The 13,637-nt window shown below is 36.8% G+C and overlaps 2 protein-coding genes across 7 annotated transcripts in view; one reads left to right on the top strand and one right to left on the bottom strand.

Annotated features, from left to right (window-relative positions):
* LOC109379735 (40S ribosomal protein S27-like) overlaps positions 1–3,799 on the top strand; it is a 5,649-nt gene extending 1,850 nt beyond the window's left edge. Inside the window, exon 2 of the mRNA XM_019636600.1 lies at positions 3,759–3,799. Coding sequence (XP_019492145.1) covers positions 3,759–3,799 — 41 coding nt within the window. The remainder of the gene's footprint in view (positions 1–3,758) is intronic.
* VMP1 (vacuole membrane protein 1) overlaps positions 1–13,637 on the bottom strand; it is a 128,827-nt gene that overhangs the window by 93,048 nt on the left and 22,142 nt on the right. For 5 of the 6 annotated variants that reach the window (XM_019636638.1, XM_019636640.1, XM_019636642.1 and 2 more), the window contains one exon: positions 12,564–12,674. The exons of the other annotated variant lie outside the window; for it this stretch is intronic. In XM_019636638.1, the coding sequence (XP_019492183.1) occupies positions 12,564–12,674 (111 nt within the window). The remainder of the gene's footprint in view (positions 1–12,563; positions 12,675–13,637) is intronic. 6 annotated transcript variants of the gene reach the window in all.

Here is a 13,637-nt window from a genome sequence, read left to right as displayed (position 1 = left end):
AGCAACGTCCTCCACAACTAGACTGAAGAACAAAACGACAGCAACTTGTCTGTTCCCCTTCCCCCAATTCCCCAGCGCTGTTCCCATCCCCCAATAAAAATCTTAAAAAAAAAAAAAAAAAGAAAAGAAAAGAAAGAAACTACAGTTGGGCCCTTGAACAACACAGGGGTTAGGGGCGATGACCCCCTTGCAAGAAGTTGAAAATCTTTGTCTAACTTTCAACTCCCCCAAAACTTAACTACTATAGCCTACTGTTGACCGGAAGCGTTACTGAGAACATAAAGTCAATTAACACATATTTTTTGTTATATAATGTAGTCTTACAATAGAATAATGAGAAAACAAAATATTATTAAGAAAATCATGGGAAAATACATTTACTTTATTTACTGAAAAAAACTGACATATAAGTGGACCCACACAGTTCAAACCCATGTTGTTCAAAGATCAACTGCACTATGCAAAACAAGAAAAAGTTACATACAGATTAGGTCATTTTTCATTAAGTCACAAATAATACTCAGATGTTAGGAACATACTGTTGTGCCAATAAAAGAAATCCAATTATTCTTCCTCCCCCGCCCCCCACAGAATTTCTCAAAGATTTCATTTTATATTACATTATTCAACATATTTATTGAGCATCTAGTATGCACCAGATACTGTTGAAAATACTTGCCACACAGCAGTAAGCAAAGTAGAAAAAAAAATCCCTGCCCTCAAATAGCCTATATTGTAGAAGCGAAGCTCCTATTTTAGTAGTTTTTTTAATTTCAGCTCCTTGCACTCCCATATACTACCCACTCCCTCACGTCTGAAACCCTTCCTAGGGTTACTGCTTTAGATCAGGTAATTATTACCTCCCACCTGGACCGCTTTCTAACTGGGCTCCTTCCTTTTAGTTGCTTCCCCACCAGATCTACCCTCCACAAGGCTGCCTGTTACGTTCCTGAAACACATACGTTATGTTAACGCTTGTTTGAATAACTCTTTGTGACATATAAAATCTACACTCCCTAAGTCTGACTTTCAAGGCTTCCCACAATTTGGCACCAACCTATTTTTCTCATGTGGGTCTTCTTTCCATTTCCAAGATATCCTACTTTTTAATATCTCTGCTTCGACTGTCTTTCCCTCAATAAACCCATCTTCAAGAACTTTTTCTATTTTTTCTTCCTCCAAGAGAATTTCCTCCTTATTTTAAGAGGCCCATAGCATAATTCATGTCTAACACTACAATAGTATTTATCACAATGTCCTGCAGTGTAATTATTTATGTAATGTATATCTTCTGCTCTATAGGTCCAATTCCTTTTGTAATTCACATAGTATTTCAGAGCATTTTACAGAGTAAATGTTCAAGCTTTTTGAAACTAACTTAAATGAATTACTACAGTGATGATCTTATGAAAGAACTCAATTTTTTGAGGATATGTAAGACAGTTAACTTGTTCTTAGGCCTGGTTTGAAAAAGTCTCAGAAAAATGAATGTTATCTAAATATAACATTTCTGATTTTAGGAAATAGTCAGATGCCAATTTAAAACAACTACAGCAGACATTATCCAGATGTACTTGGGCAAAAATGACTATAAAATTCTAAACCAAAAGAGATGTACTAAAGCAGAATATTTATTTAAGGATAGCACATATAGCAAAGTATATAATACATACATCTTTATGAATTATTACAGACACAGGTATCCTCTATCCAGACCAAGAAATAGAAACACACAGTAGAGGGACATACCCTATTGGTTGTCAACCCTAAAGCTGCTGTAATAAAAAAAAATCTTCAGTTTGTCAATTCCCACAAAAATACCTACTCAAGTTTTGACTGATACTGCACTGTATCTATGGATAAAACCAGGAAGCCTTACAATACTGTGTCTTATAATTCATGAACATGATATGTGCTTGGCCTCTACATAAAGTTTTAAATATTACTGGAAGCAAAAAGATCTAGATAAAGAAGGGATATCTTTTATTAGATTTATTCCTAGATTTTTGCTTTTTAAAAAATATTATAAATGGTAAATTGTAAAAAATTTCATTCTCTAAATGTTTATTATAGTATATAGAAATACAATTGTTATGTATATATTGACCTTATATCCACTAGAAATTCTCGAAGTTTATAGCAGTTATCCCTTTTGTAGTTCTGCCAAGTTTTGCTTTTTATATGTTAAGTAGATTAAATACAAATTTAGAACTGTTACATCTTTCTGGTGAATTGAATCTTTTATTAAGAATGGACATATTTTGGGCCAGCCAAGTGGCTCAGTTGGTTAAGAGTTGGCTTGGGAACGTGAGCTCTGAGCAGCAGGGCCACCGATTTGGTTCCCACATGGGCCAATGATGCTGCTCCCTCTACAGCTAAGATGGTGAACAACAGCTTGGCCTGGAGCTGGGCTACTGTGAGTGGCTGGCGACAGCGTAGGCTGCAGTGGGCTGCCATAAGCTACCGTGAGTGGCTGGCAGCCAGCGTGAGCTGCCGTGAGCGGCCGTCCAATGGCTGGTGACGGATCTGACTCAGCCAGGAAGAGCGCAATGATCATAATACCAACATTGGCCAGTGAAGCAACTTCCTCCACAACTAGACTGAAGAACAAAAGGACAGCAACTTGTCTGTTCCCCTCCCCCGATTCCCCAATAAAATCTTTAAAAAAAGAATAGACACATTTTATTTATTAACATTTATAATCTGATTTCAATATGGCTATTGGATTATTGGAAAAGTCATGACGTTTTTTTTCTGTTTTTCGTTGCAAAAATGTGTCATGACTTTTCCGACAACCCAATACATAACTTTTTTCTTGGTTGACACTGAATGGCTCATCTTTTTCCATCCTTTCACTATTAATCTTTCTGTGTATTCAAATTTTATTTATTCTATTTTTTATTTATTTTTAAAGATTTTATTGGGGAATTGGGGAGAGGGGAACAGCGTTGGGGAATTGGGGGAGGGAAACAGACAAGTTGCTGTCCTTTTGTTCTTCAGTCTAGTTGTGGAAGACATTGCTTCACTGGCCCATGTTGGTATGATCATTGCACTCTTCCCAGGCGAGGCAGATCAGTCGCCGGCTTCTGGACCGCCGCTCACGCTGGCTGCTGGCTACACACAGTGGCCCATGGCAACCCACTACAGCAGGGGCTGCAGCCTACGCCATCGCCAGCGACTCACGGCGACCCAGCTCCAGGTTGAGCTGTTGTTCAGCATCTTAGCTGTAAAGGGCAGTGTCACTGGCCCTCATATGTGGGATCCGAACCAGGACCCTCTGGTGTCCCAAGCCAGTTTTTAACCAACACGCCACTCGGCTGGCCCATATTATTACTGCTTTTAATGTCAACTTTAATTTAAAATGTCCTATATATTGACCCCTTTCTTACTCTTTATTCATTCCTGAATCTCTGGGCTTCAATCCAGGATCACTTTCTTTCCATTCCAAGAACATCTTTTATTATTCCCTTTAGAGCATTTTTTGCTGGTTACAAACTGTTTGTTTTTCTGAAAATATCTCTATTTTATACTGTTCACGGAACACTTTGATTATAGAATCCTTTGTTGGCAGTTATTTTCTTTTAGTCCTTTAAAGATACCATTCTACTGTCAGCTAATTTCTCAACAAAATAAATGACAGCGAGAAGTCAGTCTTACTAGAGTTTCTTTGAAGATAGTATACCTTTTTCTCCATCTCTCCTTTTTTGCTCTGGATATTTTTCTTTGGCCTATTTTGCTGTTTATTATTCCTTTCTTAGCTGTGTCTACTGAAAGTCGATTAACTGAGCTTTTCATTTGAGTTACTATGGTTTTTTAAAATTCGGAAATATCCATTTAGCTCTCCTTTAGTTTCAAATTCTGTATCGCCTTATTTCCTTGAGCACTTTGGTCTTGGATTAAAGTACATGTTTAATAACTTTATTAAATGGATCCTCTGTGGATCTGTTTCTATTTCTTCTTTGTTTTGATCAAATTATTTTGTTTCATCTGATATCTGATTACTTTTTCATTGAGTGCTGGCCTTATACATGAAAAAATATAGTTAATGTGATACCTAGGATGATTTTATTTTCCTCCAGACTTAAAACTTAAGCCAGAGCTTCAGTCTCCAGAAGAGCTGATTTATATCTATCAATAGTTCATCCTTATATTCAAAGTGTGATCTCTTATGGTTCTAATCCAAAGCCTGCGGGTTTATCAGGGCATATCCTTGGCCAGTCTCACCTCTCTGGGTTTCCTCTTTTACCCAGATGTGGACCTTGTAATTCTTTGCTCTTTTTTTTTAAATCTCTATGATGCCTTTAAACAGATGTTTTTAAATTTTATCAACCTTTTTATGACACTTTCATGACAGAGTTGATCCAAATTGTCTAATCTATCATCACTGGAAATGGAAATGATCAGTGATTTTCAACTATGCCATGACAAACTGCTACATTAAAATCAATTGTGGGAAATGTTACTTATGATTTCTTAAAAATAGCTAAAGCATATTAATTATAATAATGGTTGCTTTTAAAAGTAAGAGTAAGAATAATGATAATCATAATAGCAACTATCATTTATTGAGTATCTTATATAAACTGGCCACTGAAAAGTATACATGTATTGTTTTATTTAATCCTCAAAAGAGCCTTGTGATACATATTATCATTTCCATTTACAGTTGAATAAAACTGAGGTTTAAAATACATTTAATAAATTTTTACAGTTAGTAATATTTAGCTGGGCATTTATACCCAGCTTTTTGACTGAATATGCCTTATTACATCTCATGATAGGGATGAAAGATTTCAGTCCCATAACAAAATTACCTTCAATCACTTGCATATTCTTGAATATTGAGGAAAGGGATGAAATTATGGCATTATCTCTGAAACTGGGCATGCCATGGGAGTATGTCCTACATGTAAATATATATATCACAATGAGAAAGGCTGATTGCTAACTATTAAAGTAATGAATGTATGTAGAAAATTATTAAGAAAACATTTCCACTCGCATGCATTAGGCTGGTATTATGTAGGTATCATTACAGATAAATAACAGAATGTCCTTCTAATTTAAGCAGAGCTATTTGAGAGTTTCATATCCATCCAGAGTAGAACTTGCAAATATACTGTATTGTTTGTATTGGCAATGCCACCTAGTGGCAGCCAAATACAGACATACTTAGTAAAAAGTTCTAGAAGAGTAGTTGGTTCTTAACCTTTTATGGGTTACAGAGTCTTGAGAGAATCTAAAATAGGTCCTTTTTGTCAGAAAGATACATATTAGCAAAGACATATAACAACATGTATAGTATTTCAGGGAATTAATAGACCTCCTGAAGCTCATCTGTTGACTATTAAAATTAATGGAACAAACTAACCTAGTAGCCAACTCACTCCCCTTGAGCCTTGAGAAGGAATCCATTCACTTTTCCCTTCATCTCTTCCTCTCTGGCTAGTAATCACTATTACTGCACAAACAGTACCTAATTTTTCCTTTGTGGCTAGATAACTGTTCTCTGCTAACTACCAGATTTCCACTGTTCTCAAATCACTTTACAAAATTTGATGGTAGCCCAAACTAGTCATTTTTCCTTGTTGACTTTCATTAAATTTAATGTAGGTCAAACAACTGCTCTTACTTCTAATGTTTAAAAAAGTGAGAGGACTTCCAGAACATTTGGATTTAAGTTGTATAACTTTTCATATACCGTATTTCCCCATGTATAAGACACTCCAATGTATAAGACACACCTTAATTTTGGAGCCCAAAATTTGAAAAAAATGTATTACATAATGAACTTAATACATTAAGTTCAATGTATTACATATTGAACTTAAGTTTTATTCATCATAAAATTCATACAACTCCTCATCACGGTCAAAACTCCCAACCATTAGCTTGTCCTCATCTGTGTCTGATGACAAATCTTCATATATTGCCTTGTCCTCAGTTCCATCTATGGCATTTGAAATGCCACACTTCTTTTTTTTAAAGATTTTTATTGGGGAATTGGGGGGATGGGAACAGTGCTGGGGAATTGGGGGAAGGGGAGCAGACAAGTTGCTGTCGTTTTGTTCTTCAATCTAGTTGTGGAGGATGTTGCTTCACTGGCCCAAGTTGGCACCATCATTGCGCTCTTCTCTGGCGAGGCAGATCAGTCGCCGGCTTCTGGACGGCCGCTCACTGCGGCTGCTGGCCGCTCACGCTGGCTGCTGGCTACACACGGTAGCCCATGGCAATCCACTGCCACAGGGACTGCAGCCCACGCCGTCGCCGGCGACTCAAGGCAGCCCAGCTCCGGGTTGAGCTGTTGTTCAGCATCTTAGCTGTAGAGGGCAGTGTCACTGGCCCTCATATGTGGGATCCGAACCGGGGCCCTCTGGCATCCCAAGCGAGTTCTTAACCATCGCGCCACTCGGCCGGCCCGAAATGCCACACTTCTTAGATGACTTTACAACGATCTCAATCTTGATATTACCCCAGGATCTTTTCAACCAGGTACAAACTTCTCCCATAGTTTGTTTCTTCACTCTTCCTGCTGGTGTCAAATTGTCCCCAGAAGACTTCATCCATTGGTTCCATTCGTCTCTCAAGGCAACTTTGAAGGGTTTGTTAATGCTGACATCAAGTGGTTGGATCTGGGATGTCAAGCCTCCAGGTATGACGGCAAGTTTTGTTTTTTGCTCTGCAGCAATCTTCTTGGTGTTTTTTGTTATGTGTGCCCTGAACTGACCAAGCACCAATAGGTAAGGTTTGCATAAGCGCCCACCTGGTCTCCTGCTCCAAACTTTCTCAAACCAGATCTTCATTCCATCCTGATCCATCCAATTCTTGTCATGAACGTGGACCATCACTCCTCGGGGAACGTCTTCTTTTGGCATTGTTTTGCGTTTGAAAATTAGCACAGGAGGCAGCTTGGTTCCATCGGCACAACAAGCTAAAACAACTGTATAATGGCTCTTTTCATGTCCACTTGTCTTCACTGTTATAGTTTTCACGCCCTTCTTATCAACAGTTCTGTTACTTGGGACATCAAATTGAAGGGGGACTTCGTCCATATTTGCAATCTGTCCCAACTCAAACTGATATGTCTTCTGACATTGAATGACAAAATGATGAAATTCAAGGACCTTCGCTCATAGCTTTCAAGCATCTTTTGGGCAAGTCTGGTGCCTGTACGCATGCTTAGTCCATTCCGTTTCATGAACCTGAAGCACCAATTGTGTCCTCCTTTGAAATCAGTAACTTATTTTTTCATCAATTCTTCTTGCCTCATGCTGAACCATCTTTGTGGACACAGGAATTCCAATTGCCCCTTGCTCTTCAATCCATATCTTCAATTCCCTCTCTAAATCTGGCCATTTTGCTGACTTGCCTCTCATGGACTTCTGCCATGGCATTTTCAGTAGGGTTTCTTCTTCCCGTAGACAGTTTCGGATTGTTTTCTCAGTTGGAGGAGGACCAAACTTATGTTCAGCAGCACGATTTCCATTCACTTTTGCAAACTGGATCACTTTTAACTTCAATTCAGCACTGTACGAAAACCTTTTCTGAACCATTTCTGGGCAGAACGTGGCAAAACGTAACCTGCCATAATATACCGGTAACAAATGCAAAACAATGAGCGCAAAGCCAACAAGCGTGAAAAAGCGGGAAATGCAAGTAAAAAAATCTACAAAAATAAGCGCAAAAACAAGCGGGAAAAAAGCGGGAAATGCAAGTAAAAAAATCTACAATAAGTGCAAAAACAAGCACGAAAAAAGCGGGAAATGCAAGTAAAAAAAAAAATCTACAACCACTGTATAAAACGCACCCAGTTTTTAGACCCCAAATTTTTCAAAAAAGGGTGCGTCTTATACATGGGGGGAAATGGTATATCTAAAAATATAAATGAAAATTAGTATTGATAAACTTAAGAAAATCAAGACTTTTCCATTTTAAAGTCAGATATATAGGTAGATAATATTTTAGGAAATATAGCAACACTTTTAGATCAGCGTTTAGTTATACAATGAGGTATAATTAACTAAATGATACTTCCAAAGGATGTAACTTCCACACTGGGAAGAACCTAACTGGGAAATTTTGTTTACTCAGGAAAAATTTTCCTATTTCATTTTTAAGTCATGATTTCCATCCAGGAAGGAGAACCATAATGAAGAATGAATTAAATCTTTTCCCTTCTTTAAACTCAGTTTATTTTTCACCTATTTTGCTGCAAATTATTGTCAAAAGGAGGGTTATATTTCTGACTAGGCAACTCTCCTAACACAGTAGTCACTTGTTTTCTTGACCGAGGAGTTATATGAGTACATGGTAAAGGAGTCTGTTTCATCAGCTCAAAAATGTATGACATGAAAATGCTAACATCACATCTCCCCAAGTGAGGATTATGTAAAGCCTCATAAAAGAAAGAAGGTATAATTAGGACTTTCCAAACACAATCATATTTCACAGATATAAAACAAAAAGGAATGGTGATCTATAAGGATAAAACCCTGTAGACCATCTATTATCAACAAAATGTTAAGTTTTTACAATCTAACCAGATTACTTGAAATAGCTTCTTAAATAATAACACAGATCAAATTTTTAAACCTTTATTTAATTCCGCTTTGCCTCTGGTTTCCTGGCTATTTTTCTCTATGTTATAATTGCCAAAGTTCACAAGTGGATAGTCTATACTTACTAATGAAATTTTTTATTACACATTTGCTACACATTTGGTTATTGACTACCTTGGCTCTTGGGAGGACTACATGAGATAATTCATGTAAAGGGTTGAGCACAGAGCTCAGCACATAACAAACATTCAATAAATGTTAGTCTATCAGTCTAGATAGCCTACAAAAACAACCCCAAAATCTCAGCTTACTCTACATCTCCATCACATACTGCAGATGGCATCAGCTCATCATAGTTAGAGACTCAGGCTCTATATTGACAAAATAGGTAGGTGAAAGAGTGTATGACAAATCTTGAACCTTCTGCCAGCAAGCAACACCTACCACTTATGTTCACATTTCATTGATCAAAGCAAATCTTACAGCTGGAGGTCAGTAGGATGGGGTTTCGAAATCTCCCCACAGTTACGGATACCACAAAAATAAACATCAAATATAGGTGAAAATATAGAATTGACTGCAGCTAATATTACTCTGATGATAGTGATTGTTGTTGTTAGTAGTAGTAATAGTAGTTAACTTCCTGCAATCTAACTTCCATCCCAACCAGGCAACTGAAAAAATAAACAAAGGTCAGTGATATCTCATTTCCCTTTTGTTTGACTTCTCTGAAAATTATTTTTTGTAAATGTTCATTTTTCTTCATTCTTCCCGCTACACCTAGGAATCCAGGAAGGAAAGTCTGTGTCTAAATGAAAAGACATAAGAACTAAAGATAATCTGATCAAATGGAAATGGCATATGCTGGGTGTCTTTACATTTTTTTTTAACATTAACATATTGTTCCCCAAGTCTTTACATATTGAATTTGTTTGCTATATTGGCCTTTCATCCATTTCTGATCACTACTGTCTAAAAAAAGTGTTCTTTTGACAAAATCAACACCGATTCATGATAAAAAATTTCAGCAAACGAGGAATAGAGGTGAGTTCCATCAACTTGATAAAGAAATCTGCAGAAACCCTGAGCTAACACGATACTTAATGGTGAGAAACTACAGGCTTTTCCACTAAGATTGGGAACAAGGCAGGATGGCCCACTCACTACTCCTATTCAACATCACACTAGAAGAATAAGGTAACGCAGTAAGGCAAGAAAAGGAAATGAAAGGATATACAAAGAAAAAAGAAATAAAACTGTCTTTATTTGCAGATGACATGATTATCTTATAATTTTCTACATTATAAATAAATGAATAAATGAAACATATATGAATAAAGTTATTCAGTCTTTTGTGGTTCCATATAAATTTTAGGATTAAGGCTCAGCCACTGAAAGAGTCAGGCAGTACACAAGTTGGGTGAAGCAGGGTCTCAGGGAGTCCCAGGTTGAGGCAGGTGGTGTTCACCAGGTTAATGCAGATTCAGATTTGGCACAAATGCTGAACCTGGGACCACTCAGCAAAAGGCACAGAGCACGACAAAGCCAGCCACTGCCCACCTGCAGCCCAGAGACCCCCAAGAGTTGTCCAAGAAAGACTACAGAAAGGGCCAGCCGCCATCTTTTGTTTTCATTCTGCTTGACTTCTCTCTGCAAATTCTTTTGTGGAAATACCCCTTCCTCCTCTCCATACTCCCTGCTATCTCCATGGAAGCCTGTGTTTCTCAGAAGGATTATCACAATTACCCATCTTTCTCCTTACCTTCAATCTATCTCCCACTCTACAGCCAGAATTATATATTCATAAAATGCAGATCTAGTTATATTACTTGTATTTAATTTTAGGGCATTTAAAATAATTCTAAATGCTACTTACTCACAAACAAAGAAAAATCAAATTTACCTAATGCTGAAAAAGTGGCCCGATCAACCCTGGACCCTAGTGTGCTATCAGCAGTGTTAATGCCACAAAGTTTTGTGTAGCTTTTATGTATAATGCAACACAGTTTTAGATGTTTCTTAATTACATATTCATACCTGCTGAACTCCTATAATATACAGAGGGTGCCAAAAAAAAGTATACACATGTTAAAAAGGAAAAAACTATTAAAATTGTAATACTCAATATATAACAATAACAGAAGATGAACACAAGTCACATTTGACTTCTACAATTACAATAAGTGTTCAAAGTAGTTACCATCAGCATCCAGACACTTCTGATTATGGTGAACTACTGCTTGAGCAACGTTGACCAAAGTGTCCACTTGTATACATTTTATTGGCACCCCTGGTATACAGTACTGAGTATAATGAGAGCGTGATACCTTCCTTCCAATAGCTCTTGAAGAATTCTTTCTGGGGCCGGCCGAGTGGCTCAGTTAGCTAAGAGCTCGCTCAAGAGTTTGGCCTCTGAGCAACAACGGTTCGATTCCCAGCCCAAGCTGAGCTGCCAACAGGTGGCAGGATGGCTCAGCTAAAAAATAAAAAGAATTCCTTCTGAACTTGTGAAAAGCCTAACCACACTCCATTAAACCTGCACTCTGATCAAGGGCAGAAATAACTACTACCTAATTTATGGAAGCAGAGACTTGATTATTTCACTCAAATGAATTTTGTAACAAATGCTTATTGGTATGTTTCTAAATCCTTTACTGGATACACGAGTCAATGGAACCAAACCAAAAATGTTTTCACATCAAGACATTTTAAAAATGTCATTTTATAAAGGTTTCTCACGGATATGAAGAAACTTCCATGTTTCAAATTTTTTCATTCTAACTTATTGTGCAGTTTGTAATCATTAGAATTCCTTTTAAGGTTCAGCAGAATCTGCTATCTGTGTTGTTTTTTAGATACTTCCAAATTAATCCAATGCAACAAATGAGTTCCTTAATCTGGAGTAGCATTTTCTATTGAAGAATAGAGGTTGGAAGTGCTTGCAGTATTCAGCTTTACTCAGAAGTCAGCACTGCTGTGACATTTCACCTCTTTTTTCTCAATCAAGATCAAGATTTTTTTTTTTTTTTTAAGCTGAGCCATCCTGCCACCTGTTGGCAGCTCAGCGGCTGCTCAGCTTGGGCCAGGACTCAAACCGCTGTTGCTCAGAGCTCAAACTCTTGAGCGAGCTCTTAACCAACTGAGCCACTCAGCCGGCCCTAAGATCAAGCTTTTTCAAATATGGAACTGCTGACAATGTATTCAAGTACAGGAATAGCCTGAAACGAGAGGCATCCAGGGCACAAAACTCAATGAGGTGCTCACTCATCAACCCCACACTTACATGACCCTGAAAGTGCCTATTTAAATTCTGTGCTCTACGTCTTGCTTGTCTCACGCCCTGATCTTAGCTCTGCTATTGTTTCAGTATATTTGTCAGTGTCCAAAGGAAAATCTATCTTTTATCTCTAATTTCAAGTACATAAAAAAAATATTTTTTAGAAGGGATACATTTTATACTTTGGTTTAAAAGGGTTTAAGAAAGCATTTAGTTCTATATAATTACTACTTCATCAAGTACATTCAATAAGAATACCAAAATAATTATTCAGGTGTGTACATAGTATTTGAGCATAACAGAGAAGACACTGTTTCTTATTTGCTGTTTAAAAGAGAAAGTAAACGTTCCAAATTATTCTAGGCCTCACTTGGAATTTTGTGCATTTAAATAACTTCAATTATTAAAATGACAACTGCATAAGCAAGAGAACCATTATTCCAAAATCTGGAAAGAAAAAAAAACATTTCCTAGATGAATTAATTTAGATGAATTAATTTAAGGAAACAATCTCATTTGCCTAAGGGATTCGTCCCCCTTCTTTTTAAATCCTCAACCCAAGGAAAAACAAAACAGAATTCTAAGTCAAACTTAAAGCACTGGTTAGAGGATTAGAACGCTTCAAAACACAAAGGCAATTAAATAAAAATCTTAGAATTTTTACTTCTGAAATAAAAGCACCAATTAAAACAATCTCTTTCAACTTGCTTATCAAAAGCTATTCTTACCAGATAAAGCAGAAAGGTGTGCAGCCCTGTTCCAAGCCCAACAGAAGACAAAATTCCTAAGCCTATCCAGTAGGCATACAAAAGCAGCTGCTTCTCTATACGCTGCACATACTGGAAAACAAAAGGGATGAGGTGAAACAGCAAGACCAGAATTCTTAAACGGAAGTATTTATCAACTACAATCAAAATAAGATAAACCAAATAAGTACGTGTTCAACAGGCAGAAATTATTAAGATTAAAAACCCTTTGAAAAGGCCTCATAACTTTAGCATGCAATTGCAGAGATGGCAAAAAGTTCGTCTCATTCAAATAAAGCTCTTGTTTCTGGACCTACCATTGCAATTGCAATGACATTTATAGGAAAGATGCAAATTACTAATAAGATAACTATAAGAATAAAAATTTTAAAGATATTTAAAAGTTACAAAAACTTTAAGAATGATAATAATATACAGTGGTAAGAGAGGGGGCAGCTCTTTATATAACATCTGTGACTAAAATATATTCTTGTTTATCCAAGTAAAAAATGAGAATCAAATTATTTTTGTATATTTAAGACCAATATGCTTTTCAAACAAAAGCAAACTAAAATCCACTGAGATATGGACTTGTTGAAAGAATGCCAGACTTTAGAGTCTAGATTCTCACACTGGCAAGTAAATTCATCAAGCCAGTTCCCTGCAAACTCTTAATAGCACACACAGATTTCTATAAAATACCGGGGGTGCCAAAAAAAACGTATACAAGTGGAAACTTTGGTCAACGTTGCTCAAGCAGTAGCTCGCCATAATCAGAAGGTACGCTGGACGCTGCTGGTAACCACTTTGAGCACCTCTTGTAATTGACTTGTATTCATCTTTTGTTATTGGTATATATTGAGTGTTGCAATTTTAATAGTTTTTGCCTTTCTTAAAATGTGTATACATTTTTTGACACCCTCTGTATTTACAAGAAGTGCATTTAAAATTATAAAAACTTCTCTGAGATTAGAGTAAACTGCTTTAAAATATGAGATGATACCATTTTAGAACATTATCCTATTAGAATACATTGTTTTGCCATTTTAATAAAAT

Source organism: Hipposideros armiger, unplaced genomic scaffold (genome assembly GCF_001890085.2).
Source record: "Hipposideros armiger isolate ML-2016 unplaced genomic scaffold, ASM189008v1 scaffold_29, whole genome shotgun sequence".
Taxonomy (NCBI): domain Eukaryota; kingdom Metazoa; phylum Chordata; class Mammalia; order Chiroptera; family Hipposideridae; genus Hipposideros; species Hipposideros armiger.
The sequence above is the reverse complement of the archived record's forward strand: the minus strand, read 5'-3'. Positions and strand labels throughout refer to the sequence as shown.